At 39.3% G+C, this 22,867-nt stretch overlaps 1 protein-coding gene across 3 annotated transcripts in view; it reads left to right on the top strand.

Annotated features, from left to right (window-relative positions):
- Positions 1-22,867, top strand: part of ADAM12 (ADAM metallopeptidase domain 12) — a 169,155-nt gene that overhangs the window by 52,403 nt on the left and 93,885 nt on the right. Inside the window, exon 1 of one of the 3 annotated variants that reach the window (XM_085229127.1) lies at positions 14,567-15,053. The exons of the other annotated variants lie outside the window; for them this stretch is intronic. Within the exon in view, the coding sequence (XP_085085253.1) occupies positions 15,031-15,053 (23 nt within the window). The 5' untranslated portion in view covers positions 14,567-15,030. Of the gene's footprint in view, positions 1-14,566; positions 15,054-22,867 lie in introns of those variants that run through there. 3 annotated transcript variants of the gene reach the window in all.

The following is a 22,867-nucleotide window of genomic DNA, read 5'->3' as shown; positions in this document are numbered from 1 at the left end:
TCTGACCCACATATTTGCACTCTCTCAGTGTGGTTCAGTCCAGTAAAAGCACACTGCCCTCCTCCTATCTGATGCTCTTCTTTTCCCTAGGGAAAAGAATAAAGAGTTATCTTCAGTTACAGCTCTACTTCAGGGTCAGTTTCAGTGCTGTCTCTATCGTGGTGCGTATTTTATCAGACCAGCGCTCTGGAATCTGCACTTTTCTAGTGCTTGTGATGAAATGATCATATCTGATTACAGTTTCTTTGTAATGAGGAGGGAAAGGAGGAAGCATGCATCTCCAGCTTTCAGATCAAAATAAGTAAACTTCTGGCTTCAGAAAAGTTGTACGTGGCATTTATAAAGATGTTAAAGCATGCTGCCTTGTACAGCTTAATCAAAAATGCATATATACAGCCCACCGACTTCAGGGGATTGCTTGGATTTACCTAGGAGAAGGATTTGATAGATATGAGCGTTATTTTTCTTTTAGATAGTAGAAAATAAAAACAAAAACAGAATGGGAATTAGAGAATAGGAGTCGAGGTATTTTTACAATTTGGCATTTACTGCATCTCTGAGAACAATGGAAGTAACAGCACTCTAACACAGCTTTAACACAGCTCCTCAAATACAGTCTAGAACGTTTCTCTGCTTTGCTCTGTGATATATGGTTTACTGACAGGTTCTTCCTTTTCTTAGCACAAGTCCTTGCTCGCCCTTTGTACTCTATCTCTTCCAAGAGATTGGTAAAGCAAACTCTATTTCTCCCCACCCCTCTCCCCAAAATCATTTATTCTTGCTATAATATACTACTAAGGCAGCAAATGCCTTATCAGTTTTGAAACAGCGATCTGGATAATTCTAAGCAGATGTCTTTCTTTAATCACATCAGTTATTTCTTGGTCAGTCTTCATTAGCTGATTCTTACATAAAGAGAAAGTATAGTTAATGGCCACTTGTATGTAGGGTGAACATGCTGAAAAGAACAGCTTAGCCCCTTGAGAACAAGAGGCTGATGAGCCAGTAAATTCAAGCTACATGGAATGAGTCTTCATTATGAGTCATTAGAAAAGATGACGCTTTGGCTAACAAATGAAATATCTTTGATGAAGACCAGTTGTAAAAGCACAACTTAATAAATGTATTGGGGTGACTCATAAATTCAACGTACACATTTGTTTCTTTGCGGTACGTGTCAAGTCCGGTGCAACACCATTTCCTGTGTTAGATGTGTCCCCTGGCTGGATATAGGCCTTAAAAAAGACACTCTTACAATCTCTGGGTGAAAGATGACTGCACAATAACTTGGCAGAGGATTCAAAATGAAAGTAAGAGTCTTCAGACCCACTGCATTTGTCTGGAGCGTGGGCACATCTCCCATTATAGACTGGCTGGTGCCTGTTAGGTGTATCATAATTTGATTAGACTTGCAACTCATCTATTTAGAGATTGGCCTGGATTGGTGGAAGCTATAGCAATTGAACTTGTTCCATGAATCCTTTGGGTAGCTTATGCAATTTTATATGAACAAATAAAAATTTAATTTAACGTAGAATCATCTAGGTTGGAAAAGACTTTCAAGATTGCCATTCCATCCTTCAGTGTGATCTACTGAATTCCAGTACTAAACCATGTCCCTTAGTTCCCCATTCATACTTCCAGGGATGGGGACTCCTCCTTGGGAAGCCCATTCCAATGCTGGAAACAGCAGGGATATTCCAAGTGCCACACAGGAGGTGAGAAGCAGAACACATCTCCTATCCCAATATTAGCAACAACTCCATTCCTTCCCCAAAACGTAGAGTAGATAATGCCATGTTATTAGCCATGAGGTAGCGTTGGGGGTGCATGAGATGGCACTCAGAAATGGTTCCCAAAATATTTGAGGGGGAATGTGGAAGGAATTTTCTTTTCTTTGTTTGTTTGGTTTTTTTTTTAGTTTTGTTAAAGAAGTTGATAGTTCTTAGTGCCTACTAAAAAATACAGCAGCCAAAAGCGTGGAGCTGCTATTTTCATTTTACTTTGGTTTAAATTGAAGTGTCGTCTCTGTTCATACAGGAGTTGCAGCATCTTTTAAAATCCTCATTGCTTTATTTAGTGAATGTAAATTGCAGCAAATCAATGTCTTTCTAAACTGTTTGCAGGAATGCTGCTCAAGTACAACATGCAGTTGACTTTTTTGAACTCAGAGGTGTGGTGATTTGGTGTGACAGTCTTATTGTAGAAAATAGTTCTTTGTAAGAGATTTTTATCTAGTTGCTCCTTTTTGATCTTCTTTAAATAATAGGCCCTGTTATTTTCAAAAGAAAATACTTTTTTAATAAAAAATTTAGAACAATGTCTTAAAAAATTGAAAGTGACAATTCCTTGAGAAAAGAGAGAGAGGGACGCAGATGCCTGAATGCAAAGATAAGTTTATCTCGACAAGGTTTGCCTGAGCTGTTCTGCAAGAAAAAAAACATTTTCTGCTAGTTTAGCAATTCCTGGGAAGAAAACACAGACTCTCTCCATTGCCTGAGCAGCATCAGAGGGACTGCTTTATTTTTTGTTTTCCGGCTGTGAATTTATTTGTTTCATAGTAATTTAACTCAGATCAGTGATGCAGTCCCAAAGACTTGCTTTCCTGCTGTAAAGAGTGATGTTGCTGTGGACTCAGATTCTCAAAAGAAGAGGAGATTGTGTGCAGCACACTTTCCCTAGCTGGCCATGTCCTGAGAGGGGGCAAACTGCCCCCACTGATGAGCCCATCTGCTTTGGGGTCCAGCACTGGGAGCTGTAAGGCCAGCGGCAAGTAAATAAATGGAGTAAGTGATGAATTCACTGAGTAGGAAAGGGTAGGGTAGAGAATAAATTGTTAAACAGATTAATGTGAATGTCTTTTATATTTTATAAACCTCCCAAGTCCCTGGTGTGCTGAGCCAGGTTTTGTTTATGTACATGGAAACGTGAAATCTTTTCCAGTCCCTGTGCAAATAACACAGAATTGGACTTCATTACCTCGACTAATTTAACAAGTCCTATGGGGCTTTTTGTTACTCGGTAATAGGGGAGGAGCCACGAAGCCCAGAACTGCTGCACCAGCACAATCTCTTTGAATGAAATAATCCTCCTTACTTTGTGAACTCCTGGTGAAGGGTTTGTCTGGGAGGGCCGAGTTCACAGCAAGCACAGATTGGGCCTTGGGGTCCTTTGGGGCCACCTGGAGCAGCAGATGGGAGCCCTGGTGGCCAGCTTCAGCCCAGGTGCCTGCTGCAGCATACTCTGATAGTGGCTTCCCAACGCATATTTGGCAACATCCAATTTTGGTGGAGCGAGGAGCTTTAATGAAGGATTTAGAGATCTTGTCTTTGGAACAAAAAGCCTTAATGTTCTAAAACTGGGAATTTCTTTATCTCTTGTAACTAGTGGATAATGATGTGGCGCTGAGAAACGAAGCATTGCGAACTGCTGATATTATTTCTGTTATGCCTGTTAAATAGAACTAATGCAAACACTGCATAAATATTTTAATAGCTCTTTAGTGTATTTCTTTAGAAAATGTTTGAAGAGCCACCTGATGTCAGACAGAGACACTTCTTGTGTAAACCCCTGTTAATTCTCTTTTAATGGCTTTATTAACAGTATTTAATTGAATATTGATGCGTTTAGCAGCCCTTTAAGCAACCCGATTTATTGAAGTTTTACCCTCACGTATTGATGAGTTGCACAATGTTAAGATCACTGATTAATTGCATCTTTGTTTAATTCTGTTTGAACTATTTCAACATGAAAGGCAGAATGTAGGTACAGCCGGGCTCTCATTTTTGATGATCTTTCTGTATCTCATATTCATAGTTTGTACCATTTAATTTAACTCATTTTGATTCCCAATATGACCAGTTAGCGTTTGTGTGTGATCGCACTCACAGAGCCAGGGGGAGCCTAAATATTTTACTCTGTCTGATATGTTCTGTCTTTTATCTCTTCTGTCATGAATAATTTACTTGTTGGTACATCTTCAGAACTGAATCCTGTTCTGCAAAAGCATAGATGTTTTACTTGAAAACAGGAAGTATTGGAGGGATATTAGCTTTCTCCTTGGAAATTGTCCTTAGAATACCAGAAGTCTGCAGAGAGGTGGATGCCTTGTCTTGGCTTACTGGAAAGCTGCTTTTCTTGTATACTGACAAGCACTGCCACTACCACACACATTTAATCATAGCGTGGCTGCTTTTTTCATCTCAAATATTCTTCTGTGCTTCCTTATGCAATTTATAATGAAGTTCAAGCAGGGTAATAGTCACTTCAGGAGTAAAGGAATTGTATCATGCAGTGCATTGTACTGAAAACACATCTCCAGGCTTTTGGCGGTGTGGGATTTCCATATAGGCTTTTTGCAGTTGGAGTGAATTTTGTAGATTTCCCTGATATAGACTAATGTTTTGGTAAGACAGATGGAGGTGTAGTCATTTTATTCAGTCTTTATTCATGTTTATACCCATTCTCAGAGTTAGCTGAAGTCATAGTATCCCTCGCACATAGTTTCACAGGTAGGTTTTGAGCAGTCTGTCAGTTTCTGAGAGTTAAAAGAGAGGCTTTATCCTTACCTAGTTTCAGTTCAGCAGGAAAACATCCTCAGTTTTGGCAATAGAGCTGAAGGAGAAAATCGCTCTTTTGTTGGCTTTGCCATAATCCTCTTATTAAAAAAGGTATGGATTTTTGAAACGGGGTGGACTATGGGGAGAGTTATCAACATGCAGAGCTGCATGTTTTGCAAGAGACTCAGATCCCGAGGTCTGATCCCAGCTCTATGGCTTCTGCTATATTTCCTGAAGATCATCCAAGGGCAGGTATGTCTCTGAAAACTCAGCAAGTGATAGTGGAAATCTCCAAGAACTGCAGGTCCCTAAAATTTTGCATTACTGCCTTCCTGCCTCCCTCCCACCCTTCCTCCCTCCTTCTCTCCTTTCCTCCTTCCCTCCCTGTTTTTTTGTTTGTTTGTTTGTTTGTTGAGAAATCAGTGAGTTTTGGTCAGTGAGTTTGCATTCTACAACCTGAAGTCTTCCTTCCCTTAAAAAGGAAATAAATCTTAAACCTCAGAAGTTCTGTTGATGAAGGCAGTGTCACCATGTGAGCCTTGGAAATCAGGAGATCACGGATGCACTCAACCAGACTGCTGAAATTTGCTTTGATTTTCACTCCCAGAGGCGTTCTAAGAACTGAATTTATTAAGAAAGGATTGCTGCAATCCAGAGATAAGGAAAAATTAAGATAATAGGTCAGCCCAAACAAACAAATAATGGTAAATATGTGATTGATGATACAACTAAAGGAGTGAAATGTGCACAACACAGCAGCAGAAGTGTTTCACCACATAGAATGTAGAAAGCTCAGCTGGCATTGGAGGAGGCTGAGACTCTGTCTGTCCTGTTAGGAAATTGTATCAGGAATGAGATATAAGGAAACCGACGTGACGTGGCAGTGCCTAATTTAATATTGTACAGGAAGAATCAGGTCATGGGGGCACATTACTCATCTAAAGTCATTTTAGCTTGTAGAACTGTGATAGCATCAGCCACAGGAAACTCCTCTCTGTTCTCCATATCGTTATTTTCAGTTTTCTGAATTAAAAAAAAAAGTAAAAAAAAAGTTGTTTTTTAAAGAGAAGAGGTAGAAAGGTAGGCAACGTGTAGAAAATGGGAGAGAACAGGCTGGTCACAGGATAGATTCTGTGCTTTACGAAATCCATGGTAAAGAGAAAAGTACTGGAAAATATGTCATAACAGAAAGATAAAATGGAACTTAACAGCTTAACAGATTTCAAAATATGCTGATTCTGCAGAAATGTATAATTCTCTTGGGTCTTAAAGAATTAATTTTATTGAAGCCAGGATTGACTGGCAGGTTTAGTTTCTTGAAGCTTGTACAGAAGAGGAAGCAACTCTGTTTTCTATGTAAAAATAGAGACTAGAAGCATAAGAATTAGAAGGACAGGATTCTATCAAATGGAGCATAGATAGGAGCCTTTGCATCAACTAGCAATTGAACAAAGACATAACGATAAGGAGTCCAGTCATGGAAAAATTAGAAGCCTTCAAGCTCAGAAAGAATTTTAGGATGCAACATAATGTTAACCACTAAAGCAGCCCAATTTGGAGCTTGGGTACGGTGATGCTTTGTATTAGCTGCATGAATTCGGTTCAGAGGAGAATGAGAACTCCACTCAGACACACTTTGAGAAGAGCTAATGTACTATTCAGGTATTTTAGCAAAAGTCAATTCTAATTTATTTCTGTGTACTACTAATGTCATTCCATGAATCACTGCAAAATATATGGAGATGGGAATAATAAAAGAAGGTTAAATTAGAAAGGCCTAGTATTTTTCATATCTTGTCAGTTATGACATTTAATCTTAATTGTTTCTGAATTTGACTGATTTTCCAATTGCCTGAGTTTAGCAAGAGTATGTTGTTGCTAGGACACAGCTAATTCATGTGATACATCTATCATCAACCTAAAAGAAAACTTTTAAGGGCTGATTCTTACATTCACGCTCACAAATATATTTTGAGCAGTGTTGTCCTAAATGCAGAAGGACCAGAACGCTCTTATTCTGAAATAAAGGCATCAAGAGACACTTAAGAAATGTTTCCTTTTTGAATCCTCCCAGTGGGTCAATAGGAATGAGGAGTGTGCCTGACCCTTCCTCTTATTTCCCTTGATCCCGTAGCTATGATTTCTTTATCATTTTAATGTTCTCAGAGGTGAATTTGATTTGTTCTGTTTCTGTTCTGTTGCATGTGAGAAGCATAATAGCACCACTTGTTTCTTCCACTGATTTGTCTTACACTTTTGAAAATAACTCATAACTGTTTAAGAATGGTCACAGACACTCTTGGCTCTGTATTCCTAAATTTCTGTATCTCTGAAAGTCTTTTCTTGCATGAGTTCATGTGGACTCTGAACTATAAATGTAGTAATTTTATCGTATGTTACAGGTCCTAATTATATAGTGGTGTCTTCCAAGGCCCACTTTTGTAAATGTTTCAATTGAGTCTGTGGTTTTCATTGGGAAAAAAGGAAAGTTGAACGCCTGTGTCAGCAGCAGTGAGTTCATTTCTGACTCCACAATAAAGCTCATATAATGATGTCAGAGTTACATTTACTATATACTGATCAGACTTGTGACATCCTTGTCATATTTGATTCACATCCTGTAAGTACCCTGTAGCTCAGCAGGCAGCATGTGTTTGTCCTTGATAATGCAAAACAGTAGGCAGTGAATGGCCTCAAGTTGCACCAGGGGAGATTCAGGATGGATGCGAGGAAAAGCTTCTCCAAAAGAGTGGTCAGGCAATGGAATAGGCTGCCCAGGGACTGGTGGAGAAACTGCCCTGGAGGTGTTCAAGAAATGTTTAGATATTGTACTGAGGGACATCTTTTAGTGGGGTATACTGGTGATAGTGGAAGGATGGACTGGATGGTCTTGGAGGTCTTTTCCAGCCTTGGTGAAACTGTGACTCCATGAAGTGGTTTGCTGTGATGCTAATGATGTTTAGCAAGCAGCATTCCAAATTATGGACACTTTGAGGTCCGTTGCTGTACATTCACACTACAACCTGGCCACATGATAAATGAGCTAAATATGTAGGATGGCAGCATGGTCACAGGAGCAGAGCTGGGAAATCCCTTGGCTTCCAATTGCTCCATCCTACAAGCATTTCTGGAAAAAGTTCCTAAAGCCTTCATTTTTCTCCAGAGAAAATATTTCAAATCAAAATGCATAGCCATTCAGTCAGTTGTCATTAGTAGAAGAAAAAGGGGATAGCTGGCAGTATCCTTGCTAAAAAATGAATCAAAGTACAGCTTACAGGACTCCAGAACAATCATGAATTTGAACGGAATGAGACACACGTTTTTACTGAGGAAATGAGAGGGCCATCTAGAATAAGTTAGTATGTGTCATGATTTAATAGAGAATTTTATTCCAGGACTTCTAAAACTTTTCCTTTCTATCACCTTTTTTGCTGAAACCCAATGTTTTGGTGTGGAGGTGCAGCGCAAGGCCAACCCCATCATACTGAGCCATGACAGTAGCTGGAATTCCATTCGTCCTTAGAGTTCATGAAAAAGTATAAGGACTTTGAAATTTACAATAGAAAGAGACAGTGACTGTTTTACTAGAGCCATTTAGGACTGTCATTTGCGTGAAATTAAAGATGTTCTATTATGAATTTATGTATGAAGCTCTGACAATCCACATCATTTTAGAGACAAAGATTTAGAATGTGATACCAGAATAACATTTGGTAGATATATTACCAGATCAAAGTCTACTGATATTAATGTGAAATCTCAGTTTTCTTTATCTTTTACAAGAGCCTTTTTTTTTTTTTTTCTTTTCTTTTTTTTTTTCCTGGAGCAATCTTCAGTCATCAGTTCAGCAGGATTTTAGTGTACCCTTTCGGAAGGGTAATGCACTGTTGTAGCACGCTTTGGTGCTGGATGTGTTTAAAAGGTTTCTTCAAGCGGGCACTTTTGAGGTGAGAATTCAGCTGGAAAAAACAGCTTCTCTATCCAGTGTGAAAGTTTGATATGTCAAAAGAACAGATAGACATTTGAAGACGTACAGAGAAGCTGTGTGCCTGAAGGGTGGAGTAGTATCTAAGAACATAATATAAATTCAGATGCCTTGAAAGAATGTAAGCAGTAATATTGTAAGCCAGAAAAAATACATGGATTATGTTCTACGGCTAAAAAATGCTCATGTTATCACTCTTGGCTTGTGTTCCTGACTTAGCTTGGTTTTTGTATTAATTACTGAAAAATTTGGTTTTGTGCTCCCCAGAAGAATGCTTTATTATTACAAGTACAGCTGACATCTCGCAGCTGCCATCACTCTTTTTAACAAATTCCATCTTCTTATTTCTTCTCAGTTATAAGGTATGCTTCAGCTTGACAGAGTGACACTATATTACAGTCTCAGACAGCATGGCAGGGGCAGGCAAAGTGAGTAGTACAAGTTGGACAGAGCTGGAAGATAAGACCAATGAAGCCAGTAGAGAATATCCGTCATTGACATAATTTGGTGTAGGGCCATTGATTTTAACTGAGCTATGTTGATTTACAGTAGCTGGTAATCTCATGCAACACATATTAGAGAAAGCATATTAGAGTGAACAGCTATAATTGCCTAGCATTCAACATTAACTAAATGATTAATTGCCCACCTTTGCATAATAAATTTATAATCATGATATCCAAAGATGTCCATCATATCATGGTCTGTAGCCATGATAGGCACTGTCCTACTAATTGCAGTGTCAGTGCTTTCTTCATGCCTATGGCTGTTATTCCGGTCACATTTGAAGATTGTTGCATCATGACATCACCAGAAAGAACATGTTTTAAACATCTAGTTTCACTCCTATAGCAATTAAAAACACAATAAATTATGGGCTGTTTACAGAATGTAACTATTGCTATAGTTATGGAATGTAAGTATAGTGAACGATTTCCAGAACATCTGGATGGACATGGGTAATGATACACATCTGTACACTTATCTGGGTGGAACTGTACTTAATTTATGAGGAATATTATATCTAGCAGGCCATTATCTAGATTGTTTGAACATAATATTTTTTATTATCTTATAATGCTCTATTGATTTTGATAGCCAGTAACACGGGTTCTCCTTTATAACACAGAGGTAGATAAGTACAAATGTCTGCAGGTAGATCTGGTCATTTTCAGCCAGAAAACTTGCTGCTGATGGAGGGATCTAAGGTGGCAGTGGCAAAGCTTTGATCCCTCTTGCAGTTCTGTGGCACAAGAGTGTTTTATGACTTCTGGGCTTCTAGTTTGGAGGCTTTTGGTTTATTATAAGATTCTGGGAATTTTTCAATCTGAGAGGAACTGAACTGAAGTTATATGCACTCTTCTGAAGTCAGTATTTGTTACCAAATGATTCCTTGCAGTCATTCATTACTGTGGTTCTTTCAAAATCTAGCGTGTCATGTTTCTTTGTGAAGCAACAGCATACTTTATTTATTTGAGGAAAAAAATGTCAATATTAGCTCAGGTACTCAGGATGTTGGGTGAACTTTTGTTGTCTCTGGTGAGGCATGTCTCAGGCTGCATGGTCAGTAAGTGGTAACTCAGTCCTTCATGCTATTGCATTTGAGTGGAGTCAAAGCACATAAATATGTTGAGCTCCCTGAAAGCTAGGCTACAATCTATTTGTAATACTTAATGAGGAAGTCTTACGTGCTGACTAGAAAATATTAGTTTATCAATTTCAAATTATCTGGAGGTGATGCTGTAGAATATTTCTACCACTAATGTTTTGTTTTTTCAACTTGTCTTAAACTTAACTTTTTATAATTTCAGACCTCAACTTGCAAGAAAAGGTGTGCACAGATTTGATTAGTATTCCAATGAGGATCAGTACTAATTATGTTTGTACAGGAAGAGAAGTCAAAATAAGCATTAAATTATTTTTGCATTTGTGTCCATGCAAGACTTGTGTAGTACAGTGACTGATTTCTTCAGGGGAAAATCTTTGAAGATAGTGTTGGGTCAGTTCCCTGCAATCTGTCTAAGTCAAGCTTCTAATATCATTTTCAAACATGTTTCTTTGAAGAAAACACTTGACCTCATAAATCATCATATTTCACTGTCACAGTGATCATTCCCTTGATAATTAGCCAAGTTTATTCGATTTCAGGCATTCTGCTGTGCTATTTGTCATCTGTAGGAAGCTGGTACTTGGAAATGCAGATCCAGCAGGGGATTATGTGACCTCCGAGGCAGACCTGCAGTCCACGTCTGCCTGCTTTTTCTCCAGTGGCCTCTCCAGAAGCTTGGTGGAATGAGAAATCATACTGAGGGGCTATGTGGAGACAGAGCAGGGAAAGCAGCCTACAGTGCACAGCATGCTCAGCAAATCAGAGCATTGGAGAGCCATCCTCGTGCTGGTTAAGTCTGTAATTAGAGTGATGACCATGGTGTATGGCTTTATTGAAAGGACATTGGGAGTGACACTTTACTGCCTATATGACCAGCTGGGCTGGGGTGGACAACTTCCATAAAGGTTTAGAAAATAGGTGTCTAATCTCCATGACAGCTTTGTTATGGCTTAAGGAGATTCAGCAGTTGCATGCGGATGCCAATCTAAAGTGGTTTGGATTCCAGTGTCTTAATTTGTTCCCTCAGCTGAAGAATTTGTATAAGTTAGCTGGACTCTCGAGCATGCGAGAAGGCATAGCGTGAAAAAGGCTTGGAAGGAGACCCAGCTGTTTAGCAAGCAGTCCGAATCATCAGCTGTGAATCCTTTCGTTTGCCTACAGAGGAAATAATATCAGATTAATAAATGAAGCATTCAGGGTCTGGCTGAGAGGCATGCAGGATCGAATAACACACATTCTAGGCAAAGACAAACTCGGACTGTAAATGGAGCTAAGAAGCACTCCAAGTCTGAGCAGTGTGGGCTGTGTTATAACCTGATTTGGTTGGGGAATTAAGAACTGATCCTTTTAGGGACTGACACCGAACTGCTGGGGCTCTTATGTCTCTTCCAGCAGCTTTTATACCTATGTGAGACATTGCACTGCACGCTCAGAAACCTTCATCTAAAACTCTCTCACCATAATGTGGGGCTCTTAATTTTTTTTAAAGGAAAAGCATTACAGTGAGATGATGTGAAAGACTGGAACAGTAGCAGAGATGCAGTTGCTGTTTATTTGAAAGTATCAGTCAAGCTCTAATGCTGTAAGATTCTACGGATTCTTTAAAAGCCCAGGGAGGGCAGTAAAACTGGCTTCCCTGTCTTCCTTGTGGAGATTCAGAATTATTCCTCTTTCTCTGGGGATCTCAAGGAATCAGTGACAGAATACAAAGGCAGTGCAAGAGATTTTCCAGCACTGACCTACTTCTTCTCTCATTAAAATCACTTTGAGTTTTGCCATGGACTTTTCAGGCAGAGTCAGGCCAGTACTGTGTGCTAATGAAATTGCTTTCCAGAAAGCTACTCCAGTAGTTGTGTCCAACCATTCCAATCTATGTGTTGCAGTGTGATTTCAGAGGTACTGAGGAGCCTGTCAACATTGTGAAACCTTCTTTCTGACCTTGAGTGGCTCAAATTTGCACCTGGAAGGCTGTGCTGGGAGGCACAAAGCACAGAGAGGGCTCAGTTCAGAAGCATCTGCTTGTGCATTTGCCTTGTGCCTGTGGTCTCCCTGTTTGGGTCTGGTGGAAGAAAAGCATAATGCAGAGGAACTGGGCAGAAAGACGTAGTGAGGCTGCTACAAACTGCCCTGCATGCTGGAGTGGGGTAATGCATGAGACAGATAGTCTGGGACTATTGACTATTGCTGACTATCAGGTCAACACTAAACATTTAAATGGACTTTTTTTTTCTTTTCTTTTTTTTCTATGAATTCATTTGTAATTTCCACTACAGCTCAGCTATCTGGATGCTCAGCAGAGTGCTGCCATGGGACACAGGCATCACGAGAAAAGGTTTTCTCTTGAGTTCAATGCATACCCTTAAGTAGGAGATTTACCTGGATCAGGTTCTTCCTTGAGTATCTAAAGAAAATGCTGAGTAAGCATAAGAGCCTGAATGGATGCAAGCCCCATTCTCCTAATATTAAAGGTAGAGACAGAGCCAGGGATTTGGTTTTGCTGTAAATGAACTCTGGAATATAAAGCTGAGACTAAAAGAAAAACAAAATGTTAAGCTGTATGCTTTAAAGTTAATGAATAGTTACACTGTCTGGAACTCTGTACAGGAAATAAGATCCCTGTTTCTTTTCGTCTTTTTATTTTTGGCGTTTTGGGATCTTTTTCTTGCACAATTTAGTAGTCAAAGGTCTATAAAAGGAAGACTTGTGCTTTCAGGTAATTTGGGGGGAGAAAATACCATTTTTCCAAAGGAAAAAAATATTTTCTTTCCAAAAAATGTGATGAGCTAGTAGAAGCCTGTGAAAGCAGCAACAGTGTGCCCTCCAGTGACAGCAGCTGCTACAGCAGCACTGGTGACAGTCTCTTGCAAGTTCCCTGGGGATCTCTGTGCACAGGGAAGCTGGAGATCATAAGATGAATTAATCAGAAATACAAAGTTAATACAGGCTAAGTGAAAATATCTACATTCCAATTGCACCACCCAGCCTCCCGTAGATAGTTTCATTCAGATGTGAAGTGGCCTTAATAACAAGCTGTTTTTGGCTTGTAGACTAAAAGATAACAGAAGAAAAATGTAGTTTCCGTAGACATCAGTAGATGTCATCTGTAATTGTTTTATATACTTTGATGGATGGGAACAAGGAGCTTTGTGCTGTGTCGTACAGATGACCATGGTTTTTCACCCAGATCTCAGAAGGTGAACAACTGGTTTGGGGCAGGATGCTGGGACTGAGGGTGCTCAGGGTGCAGCCACTCGCTTGCACTGGAGCTACTCCAAGAACTTCATCCTGAGTTGTGAGAGATGAGCTCAGCATGGAGAACCCGGCATTTCCACCTTCCTCAAGCACGTGGTGGGGGGGTGGGAAATAAAAAGGACCATTGCATCTGGGCACCTACCTATGCAAGCTGCTGTAGGGAACCTGCTTCAGCAGAGGGTTGGATATGATGATCTCTGGAGGTCTCTTCCGACCTGTACAATTCTGTGATTCTGTAAAATGCAGGTGTTGGTGCTATCATAGACAATGAATATTTGGTGGTTGCTGTAGCATTTCCATCCCGATGTTTGCCAATGGAGCATGAATGTTTCTTCTGCACGGTACTCACTCGGTTTTCTTTCCCGCTCTGAGGCAGCGTTGTCAGTGTCATTATAAATTTTATTGCAAGTGTCATTAGAAATATGTCTTCGTTTAGGTTTTCAGCACTTGAGTGCCCTCAGGGCATTCCCAAAAGACAGGCAGTCAAAAGGTGAATAGAGATGTATTTGTTTAAAACTGTTATGGCTTCAAAGTGAAATCTCGTTCTGCATGGAGGGGATGTAACCACTGAGATGTTACTGAGAAGGCAGTCGGGCACTGGGAGAAGCTTCTCAGGGAGGTGGTTGTAGCCCCAAGCATGTTGACTGTTTGGACGCTGCTCAGAGATGCATGGTTTGACTCTTAGATTGCCCTGTGTGTTGCACTCACAGATCCTCATGGTCCTTTCCAGCTCAGAAGGCTGCAGCTGTATGATATGGCCAACCTTTGCAGTATTTACTTACCTCCTCCAGTTCTCCTCCAAAACTTTATGCCCTGCAAGACAGGCAGGTCAGAGGTGGCAATTGTGGCAATTCTTTTCTGAACCTTATTTTCTACAGTGTGGGGGTTGGTGTAAGAGTCCCTTGCCAGCCCTTTCTCCTTTTCTCATGCACATACATCTGTATGCAGAGAGAGAGAGAGAGAGAAATCCCAGAACAAACAGGAAACCAAGGAAAGAGAATAAAACCAAGAAAGCAGAACTAAGGGCAGTGCTTTCAGGAGTCGTGTTTTGTTGATCTGGGTGATATGAACAGAGATTTATAGGGTTGTTTGAGCAAGAGTTGAATGGTGTGTCATCTCTCACTGCTGAATAATCACATTACACAGTTTTTGTCTTAAGCACATGAGGAGGGAAATCCTTTCTCTCCAGTGAAGTGAACTGATCATATGGAAAACAGATGGAGCTGAACTTGATGTGGATTTAATAAGATATTATTTGCAGAGACACTACCTAACACTGCAGTGGCACCACTTTGGAGTGGCACTCAAAGTAGTCATCAGGGAAGAATCACCAGCTCTTTTACTAGCATTTCCTGGCTTGGCTTCTGCGTTACTTTTTCAAAAGGGGAAAATTACAGAGCGACCTTAGCTTGCATAGGTGTAAGCAGTTAGCTCTTGCATAAAAAACAGATATTTTGATTTAATTAAAAAAGAAAAAAAAAAAGATATTCCGATCAGATTGAAATGCGTCAACCTCTTAATTAATGTTTTCAGAGCTTTGGAGTGAAGCTGTTTTTATTTCTTGGACTTAGCTTAATGTAGTTTTGAAGATAAGTACTTGGTTTACAGAGTGGAAGAAACCATTGATGTTTACAAACTTTCACGAGAGGTAAGGTGCAAGTCCATAAAGCCAGCTTGGCTTCCCAGATGGTGGGTGGGAATAACAGGGTTCTTGTAAACAAAACAGTTCTTAAGGAATTAAGTAATTTGATTTTTGACGTATGTCTTATACTGTGCAAGTTCTCTTGAGTGCCTGTATTTTACCAACATTCTTATGGGAGATTTCAAGGATAAAGAGAAAACGCTCAGGCCCGTTGACTGAGATTTTTAGGATTCTTAGTTTAAGTTTCTGTAGCATCTAGGAGAAAATTACTTCATGTGTGCCACTTTTCCATTACCAAATTGGTTGTTGTCATGAGCACATAGAACCCACTGAGCTCAGAGGAGCTTAGGTTGTGCTTATCTATACGTTCAATGCATCTCATGTTACGTAATTCTTAATTCAGATTCCTAATTTGCAGTCTGATTCAGAGCAGTTTTTCACTCCTTGTAATCTCACCGTGTTGAGGGCTCAAAAGTTTTTTGAGCTTTTTGAACTTTGAGCCCAAAGTTCAGGGCTGATCCCCAGGTGCATGGGGTGAGGCCATGGAAATGGAGGCATTTGAATGCATCTGTAATAGAAATGGATCTAAAATCTTAAAACTTCGTTCAGAGGGAAAAATTTTGTTAGAGAAATGGGCTTCTGCTTCAGCAGCATTTCCAGAGTGAAAATATTAATTTCTGTATTTGCTTTAAATTGACTGAGCCACAGTACTCATTTTATTTAAAAAAACAAAAAAAAAAACAAACAAACAAAAAAAAAAACAACCTTTAAATGAACGATAAAAGAAAAACATAAAACTAAAATTGTACCAGACATGATAGGGCTAGTAATTCCTGATTAGAAATCGCTGCTGCAGTTGTTACTGCTGTAGATCAAATTTACAGCTGTCTGAAGGTGTTATATTTAGAACAGTTTCATTTGGATGCCATTATCAAACTTTGAATACATGTCGGAGTTTTTTTTTGCTTTTTTTCTTTCTAATCCTTATTTACAATCACCATGTTGAAGCAGTTGCTCTTTCTGCTTTCCTTGTCTCCTTCCTTTTTACAACATTAGGGCTGCAGACTTTTTAAAGCAAATTTATTCATTACAGGGGAGGCCCATGCATAATATAGAGTTCATGCTATTTATCTAAGCCTGAAAAATAATTATGGAATTTGTGCATGAAGAAACAGAATTTACACATGTTAGTAGGATGATATTGTTTACCCACCAGAAAAAAAACTTGTTTGCCTAAGGCTAAAAAAGTGTAGCATTTTGCAAGACTCGCTTATCAGAAGCCTACACTAACCTTGTCTGGATCCTGTGGATTTGACTGCCAGCCATGCTCTTCTCCAAAAGAAAACAAAGTAAAAATAAAATAAGAGCCTTTGGTAAAACTTGCCTTCTTTTCAGTGATTTTTGAGGTAAGCACTCTCGTTCTGACCTTTCAAATATTTGCAGAGATCTTTTCAAGAGGAGCTCGTCCTCGTGGCTGTGCAGCTCAGCCAGCCTGGGAGTGCACTGAGCAGCTGCTTTGGTTTGATGGGGCTGTCCAGAAGAGAAATGGCTCTGTCTTTGGTACATGAAAATTTTAAATGCACGTTAGACTGAACTCAGTGGAGGTTTTGTTACGAAGATTTAACTGTGGCTCTAATTATATTGCCTTCGTGAATCTGCCTGCTGAAAGTTGCCATTTGAAGTCAAGTCTTTTTTACTTGGTTGCAATTCTGCTGTGTTTTATTTGGATTTGTAAATATTTCAGAAGCTGAGAGTATTTCTAATTTAGCTAATTCCCAAATTACACAGCAGAAGGTTTTAGGCCAAATCCTCCTCTCCCACACAAAACACAAGCATTCCCAATCAATAAAGCAAACAACAAACCTGCAGCCCATGGTTAGCATTAGAAGGGTGCTGCAAACATTACATTTTGCCTTTGTAAATGAGTACAGTTTTCAGTGGTGTTCATTCAGTAGGAACAAGTAGAAAGAGAGAAAAGAGTCATATCTAAAGCTTCTCGTCCCACAGAACCCCACCTGAATAACTTCCATCTGAATTAAATCTTTGTAGACTTTGGTTGCAGTGGACATCATCCCACGTGCATCTCCAAAAGCATGACAGTTAATCACCAAGTACTCTTCCTTCAGTTGTTGTCACCAGGGAGGAAGCTTCGATCCAAGTGTTTGCATTTCTCTGAGACAAAACATACGTACAGTTGCACAACAGCTAAACTGAAAACGAATACAAAATGGTATTTTATGACTTACGTAACCTCCGGCTGTTTAGCTGAAAAATATATGCTATTTTATGCAAGAGCAATTTGGAATGCCATAAAAATAATTACTTTTAAAATCTATACTGCACATATGCAGATGGTTAACAAACTCTGGCTCGCTCACCAGATGAAAATGATGTTGGGAAAATCCTTACTCTAGAGATAGTGCCATTTCATTATAAACGTGCAAAGTATGCAGAAACATTACATATATACTGTTTTTCAGAACAGAGTGTATTTTAATGCCAGATGCTTTATTCTTTGCACATCTTCTTGTAACTTAGCAATTACTGTATTTTGAGTTTGTCCAGGCTAGGAAAAGAAATGTATATTTTAGATGTCCTAGCTGAGGGCTCATCTGATGTAGACAGAAGGGGTTTTATCTGGTTGATCTGTCTGCCAGCTATCTCCTGGTCATTCATATTGCCTAAATAACACTCTTTTTTATTTTTTATTTTACTTTTTGGCCCATACTAGTGCTTAAAGCATGGTACTGGTAGCACTGCAGTAATCGAGCTTTCGGGGACAACCATGGATAGAAAGACATAGGTACTAATTAGTTAAGCTTCTGCTGGCTTCACTAGTCCTGTTGGTCCCTGCTGCAACATTTACCTCAATGAAAGTTTGTCAGTGATAGTGATAGCAAAGGGCACTGAAAAATTCCCATTTTGTTATAGACCCAAGCCTAGATTTTACTGAAATTTGTATCGTTTTATTTTAAAGATTTAGGTGTGATTTTAGATAAGATTAGTATCCATATTCCCCAGAACTACTCAATCCTTTGGAGCCTTCTTTATATCTTCCCTTTATATGGGATCATTGCCAAAGGGAATAATACCGTTTCACTCTTCCTATGAGTAGCGTCGCATATCAGGCATTTACAGCTTTCCCAACAGTAACATTTTTCAGTGAAATCGAGATTTAAAAAATCATTTGTTCGGTTAAGACTGAATGATAAGCAGTAAATTTCCCATTCTTCTCTTCTGGAGACAGCCTTCCCCAAAATTTATAAAGCACAAGTAAATTTTGTACCGTACAGAGGGATTTTTATCACGAGTTAAATCTGTTTCAGTTGTCATCCTTTATACTTATTACCGAGTTACTCAATTAGTAATTTCTGAGAGCAGCCATAATAACTGTCACAGATATTATAGGAGGGTCATTAATACTCTGCGTATTAGTGCAGTTTTAGAGTTTTGTTAGTTTTCCAAGTGTTCCTGCTATGCGCCGGTGTTTTGCCCACAGTATTTCATAATTGAAGGAAATCTTTCTTTAAGCAAGTGAGGACTGCAATTGTAGGAGCCTTCTAAACTGCAATACGTATTCTGCATAAGTATGGATTAGGGAAAGAATCTAAAATATGGTTTAACAAGCATGTGACAATAAATTAAAGAAATACATTTTGATATGTGAGAAAAATTGGTTTCCACAAAAATATTCATCTCCTCCTAGTCACAGCTGTGACTTTTGAATATGTATTAAGCTCCGCAAGGATAGCTAAGCTGGGAATTTGGCAGTAATAGTATATTCATAAATATACATGAAAAGTGAAAAAATAGTTTACAGAATTGAAAGTGAACATTGGAAAAGAGGAAGCATACATACCTTGCAATAAAAATTGAGATTCATTGCCAGAATATGATGCCTTTGCTTTTAACTTATAAGCGTTATGGTATCATTGGATTTTCTCATATACACTGCATTACTTGTAATTGAATAGCGTTTTAACAATTGAATGGTAGTTTAAAGGAAGAGAAAGAACCTTCTACGAAGGCAGTTTAAGTTTAATATCTACTCTCCGACAGAAACAACTCATTTAACATTCAAATAGAGGTCTTGGCTTTTTCTCTCAACTCACTTTACTTCAACGAACCAGATGGCAAATGTCTCAGTGAAAGGGCCAGGGAGAGCAGTGTCTGCATCTGCCCACCTCAGATTTCTTTCCACAGTAAATGGGGAATTATATTAAGTTTTGGGTCTTCTATTAGATACTTTTTAGCTAGATTTCCCCTTTTGCATTCTGCCACTTCCTTGGGCCAGCCTACAGAGAGCTCTTACTAACTGTGATGGATCACAGGGCATTAAATGTGTTTATTGACACTGTATTTCATGTGTCATCTTCCAGCAGTGAACAAAAATGTCTTTGGCCAGCATTTGAGGAGGCATTGAAGGCCAGGCTGGTTGTGGCTCTGGGCAGCCTAGTCTGCTGGTTGGCGACCCTGCACATAGCAGGGGGTTGAAAACAGATGATCATTGTAGTCTTTTTCAACCCAGGCCATTCTATGATTCTATGAAACTTTTCACTTACATAGATAGAAATCTGTTCATTTCCATGGCTGTCATCTGTGGTTTCAAGGCAGAGTTATATTATAAAGAGTTGTTTAATATATAACCACTTTTAAACATTCTTTCTTCATATTTAATGTATCCAGAAAAAAAAAAATCCTTCAGCTTATTTATTAGATTTTTTGTACTTTACATCTGAAAGTCACTGAAAGCTTTTGGAAGGAGTGTTGTATGTTCTGATTTTTAGAGTTTTAATGCATTCTGTCAGCTGGCAAGGGTCAAGAAACAGGAATAATGAAGCATATGGAAGTTGTTTTGATCTTTGTTCCTGTGAAATCTATTTGGCTTTAATATTATGGTATTAAGAATTTGATTATTAGCTGACGAAATAAAAAGTGAGGTAATAAGTCATGTCTTCAATGAGCACTTGTAGGAGGAGTAGGTATGTTTTAAAATACATGTTGAATTATGATAGAACTTGGAATGGTACAAGAGTTTATGGTCCACATCAGTGGTAAAGAGGAGACTTTTGGAAAGGGTGAATTCTGGAAGGGTGAAGGTAAAATACTAAGACAGTACATGAAATTGATGAGTTGGATTGTATTTAGTAAGAACCGGTGATTTCATCTTACTTGAATGGCACATAGATGTTTAATATATATATATTTTTTTTCTTCACTTGCTGAGAGCAAAAATGCTAAGGCACAGCCTGAAGCAGTGATTGAGCACCTGGTGGAAGGCAGGGCCAACCCAGGGGAGCTCAGGTGCACTGCATTGAGTGACCAGAAGGGCTGGAGCCAGGATCCACCCCTTCCCAGACCTCATTTAAAGGCTGGCAGTGGAGGCGAGGGAATCTTGCTGGAGGTACCTGCATACCTGAGGCCTTTTAAGGGTGAGCAGATTGAGTTTTTTTCCATTTGTTTTTGCATCCACAGCTGTTGTATTTGAGCATATCCTCACTTTCTGCAGTCTAGGACTTTGCTTCTCAGCTATCATTGCTGTGTTTTCCATTGTGCTACAGCATTGCACTTGCTCCTTAGTGAATTTTGCAGTGGAGAGGTGCTGCAACAGGGATCAGTGGTTTTAAAATATTTCAAAACCCATTCAAGAAGTTCACTGCCAATCTAGGCATAATTGAAAATACGTATTTTCCTGAAAAGCACCATCCCAATTTTCAGTATAAGCAATGGTGGCTAACCCTTGGAAAATCTGCTGGTTTTGATATTTTTGGATTATAGGCTAGATAGAAAGTAGATACAGCCAGTTTAAAGAAACAGGCTGGTTAGATTTTGTTTGCGTAAATTGTAGCTCTTCCATATATTTAATCTGGTAAGTCTTATGTCAGAGAAATGTGATTTTATTTGAGCACCACGTCTCATGGTCTGCACTATCTCGTTAAACCAGAATACCTTGCGTTCCTGCATAGTCAGTGTGCACTCTGATGACTGTTATCTGCTACTTGTTCGTTTGAAAAGCAGTGTCCAATTTGTTTATCCAAACAAAGAATGGTGTTTGTGGAGAATTTTGCGTTAATTCTGAGCTGAAGTGTTTAATGAAGCTGACTAAATAAATTTTCAGACCGTAGTTTAATTTAAAGAAATATTTATTTTCATACCTATATGTGTGTGCATTTTCCTTTGCATATTTTAATTTGCATCATGAAAACCTAATGGCTGTTTAGCAATTGCAGGCAGTGGGCACAACAGCAATTGAGAGGGGTTACCCACAGAGGCAGGAGACTCCTGAGTAGGATTCACCAGACTTATTGCAAGCAGCGCTCCTCATTTATGTGTCTTCTGATTAAGAAATTCATAGCCTTCAGAAGGTCTGTTATGACACAGAAGTTGAGCTCTTACTCTTAAGAACTTAAAAATAAAAATTTGGTCACTCTGTAGAGTTGTAAGTGCTCTACAAAGCCCCTAAATACACTGCTGCCCATCCCCTCCACGGGTGCAGTAACAAGGGCCAGAGCATACTGCATCCGTGGCTCCTAACTCAGCTGGGACATGCGTTTCCAACAAACTTTTTCTCCTTGCACTGTTATCACATCTGCTCTCTTCATTCTTAGTTCCAAGAGTTTCTCTAAGAGCGTATCCTTCTGCATCTCTGTTGGATATTTACACACAGGTGCATATAGAACATGATGTCCAATGCAGCCATTTTCCCATCTGACCTTTTATTTGTTCCATGGATGATGCTCAGTTGTGGTAGTGCTGGGGTGGCTAGCTGAGACCCCCCCCTCCCTGAGGCATGCTTTTGGCTTGGCAGTGCCAATCAGCCCCAGCTGCTGCAGTGCTCCCTGACTTTCCAGGTGACCTAATTCAGACCTTAAGAAGAGCATTCTTTAATGGCAGTAATTATTTGAGTTCTTCTGCTTCGCTGATTGTGTGGAACATAGATCTCTAATCAGTGCACTGTACAGTACTAGGTCAAATGCTTTACAACAGTTTAAACCATGTAATCATCTTTATAAAAACAAACATGTAATCATATTGAAGAATGAAATCAGGTCTGTTCAGCATGACCTGTTTCCCTCAAACAATGCTGACAGATTCGGTTACAAAATGTCCTTTTCCTTATAATTGTTTTATGGGTCTCAGAGTTTTTGAAATGCTAGTTTGGTGGCATTCTGCCTGGATCCAGGTTAAGCTCTCACATTCCTGATAGGGAGAACAGCTCACAGTGAAAGCCCTGCAGGCATAATGCTATTATATTGCTTTGTAAAGGGGGGTAGGTGAGCTAGAAGTCATGCTTAGTTCAATGCCTTCTGCAGCCATTTGATAATGGAGAAAAGAAGGGAAGGGCAATTGGATGTGAAGTATGCCCTGGTACAAGAATAAAGCAGATGGAAGCCTCTGTGATGCTACTTTAAGATCGTATCTTTGCAGATAATTTCTTAAATTATTGAAGGCTTAGATATTAAACAGTCTGGATTTAATATAGGCCTATCAAAATTGCTCTTGCCAGTTGAATCAGACTCATTAATTGCTTTCTTATTTTGTTCTGAAATACAGTCGCGCTATTACCTGTAACTTTTAACCTGTTGAACAAGGCCTGACTGGCTTACTTTAGGGTTTTAAGTTGTATTCAGCAGTTGGTCCAACTCTGAGCCCCTTGGTATCAGTGACAGAGCTTTCATCACAGGTTCCCTTTTAAAATCTCGGTTCCTTAATATAGGAAGCAAATGGGTACCATTCAGATAGACACAATAGCAAATACGTGTGCAGAAGAAAGGCTGGAATACAGTAGAGAAGAATAAAGTGCTGAAGGTATGAGACAG

Source organism: Meleagris gallopavo, chromosome 8 (assembly GCF_905368555.1).
Source record: "Meleagris gallopavo chromosome 8, MGAL_WU_HG_1.1, whole genome shotgun sequence".
Classification (NCBI taxonomy): domain Eukaryota; kingdom Metazoa; phylum Chordata; class Aves; order Galliformes; family Phasianidae; genus Meleagris; species Meleagris gallopavo.
This window is presented reverse-complemented; position numbering and strand designations above follow the sequence as displayed.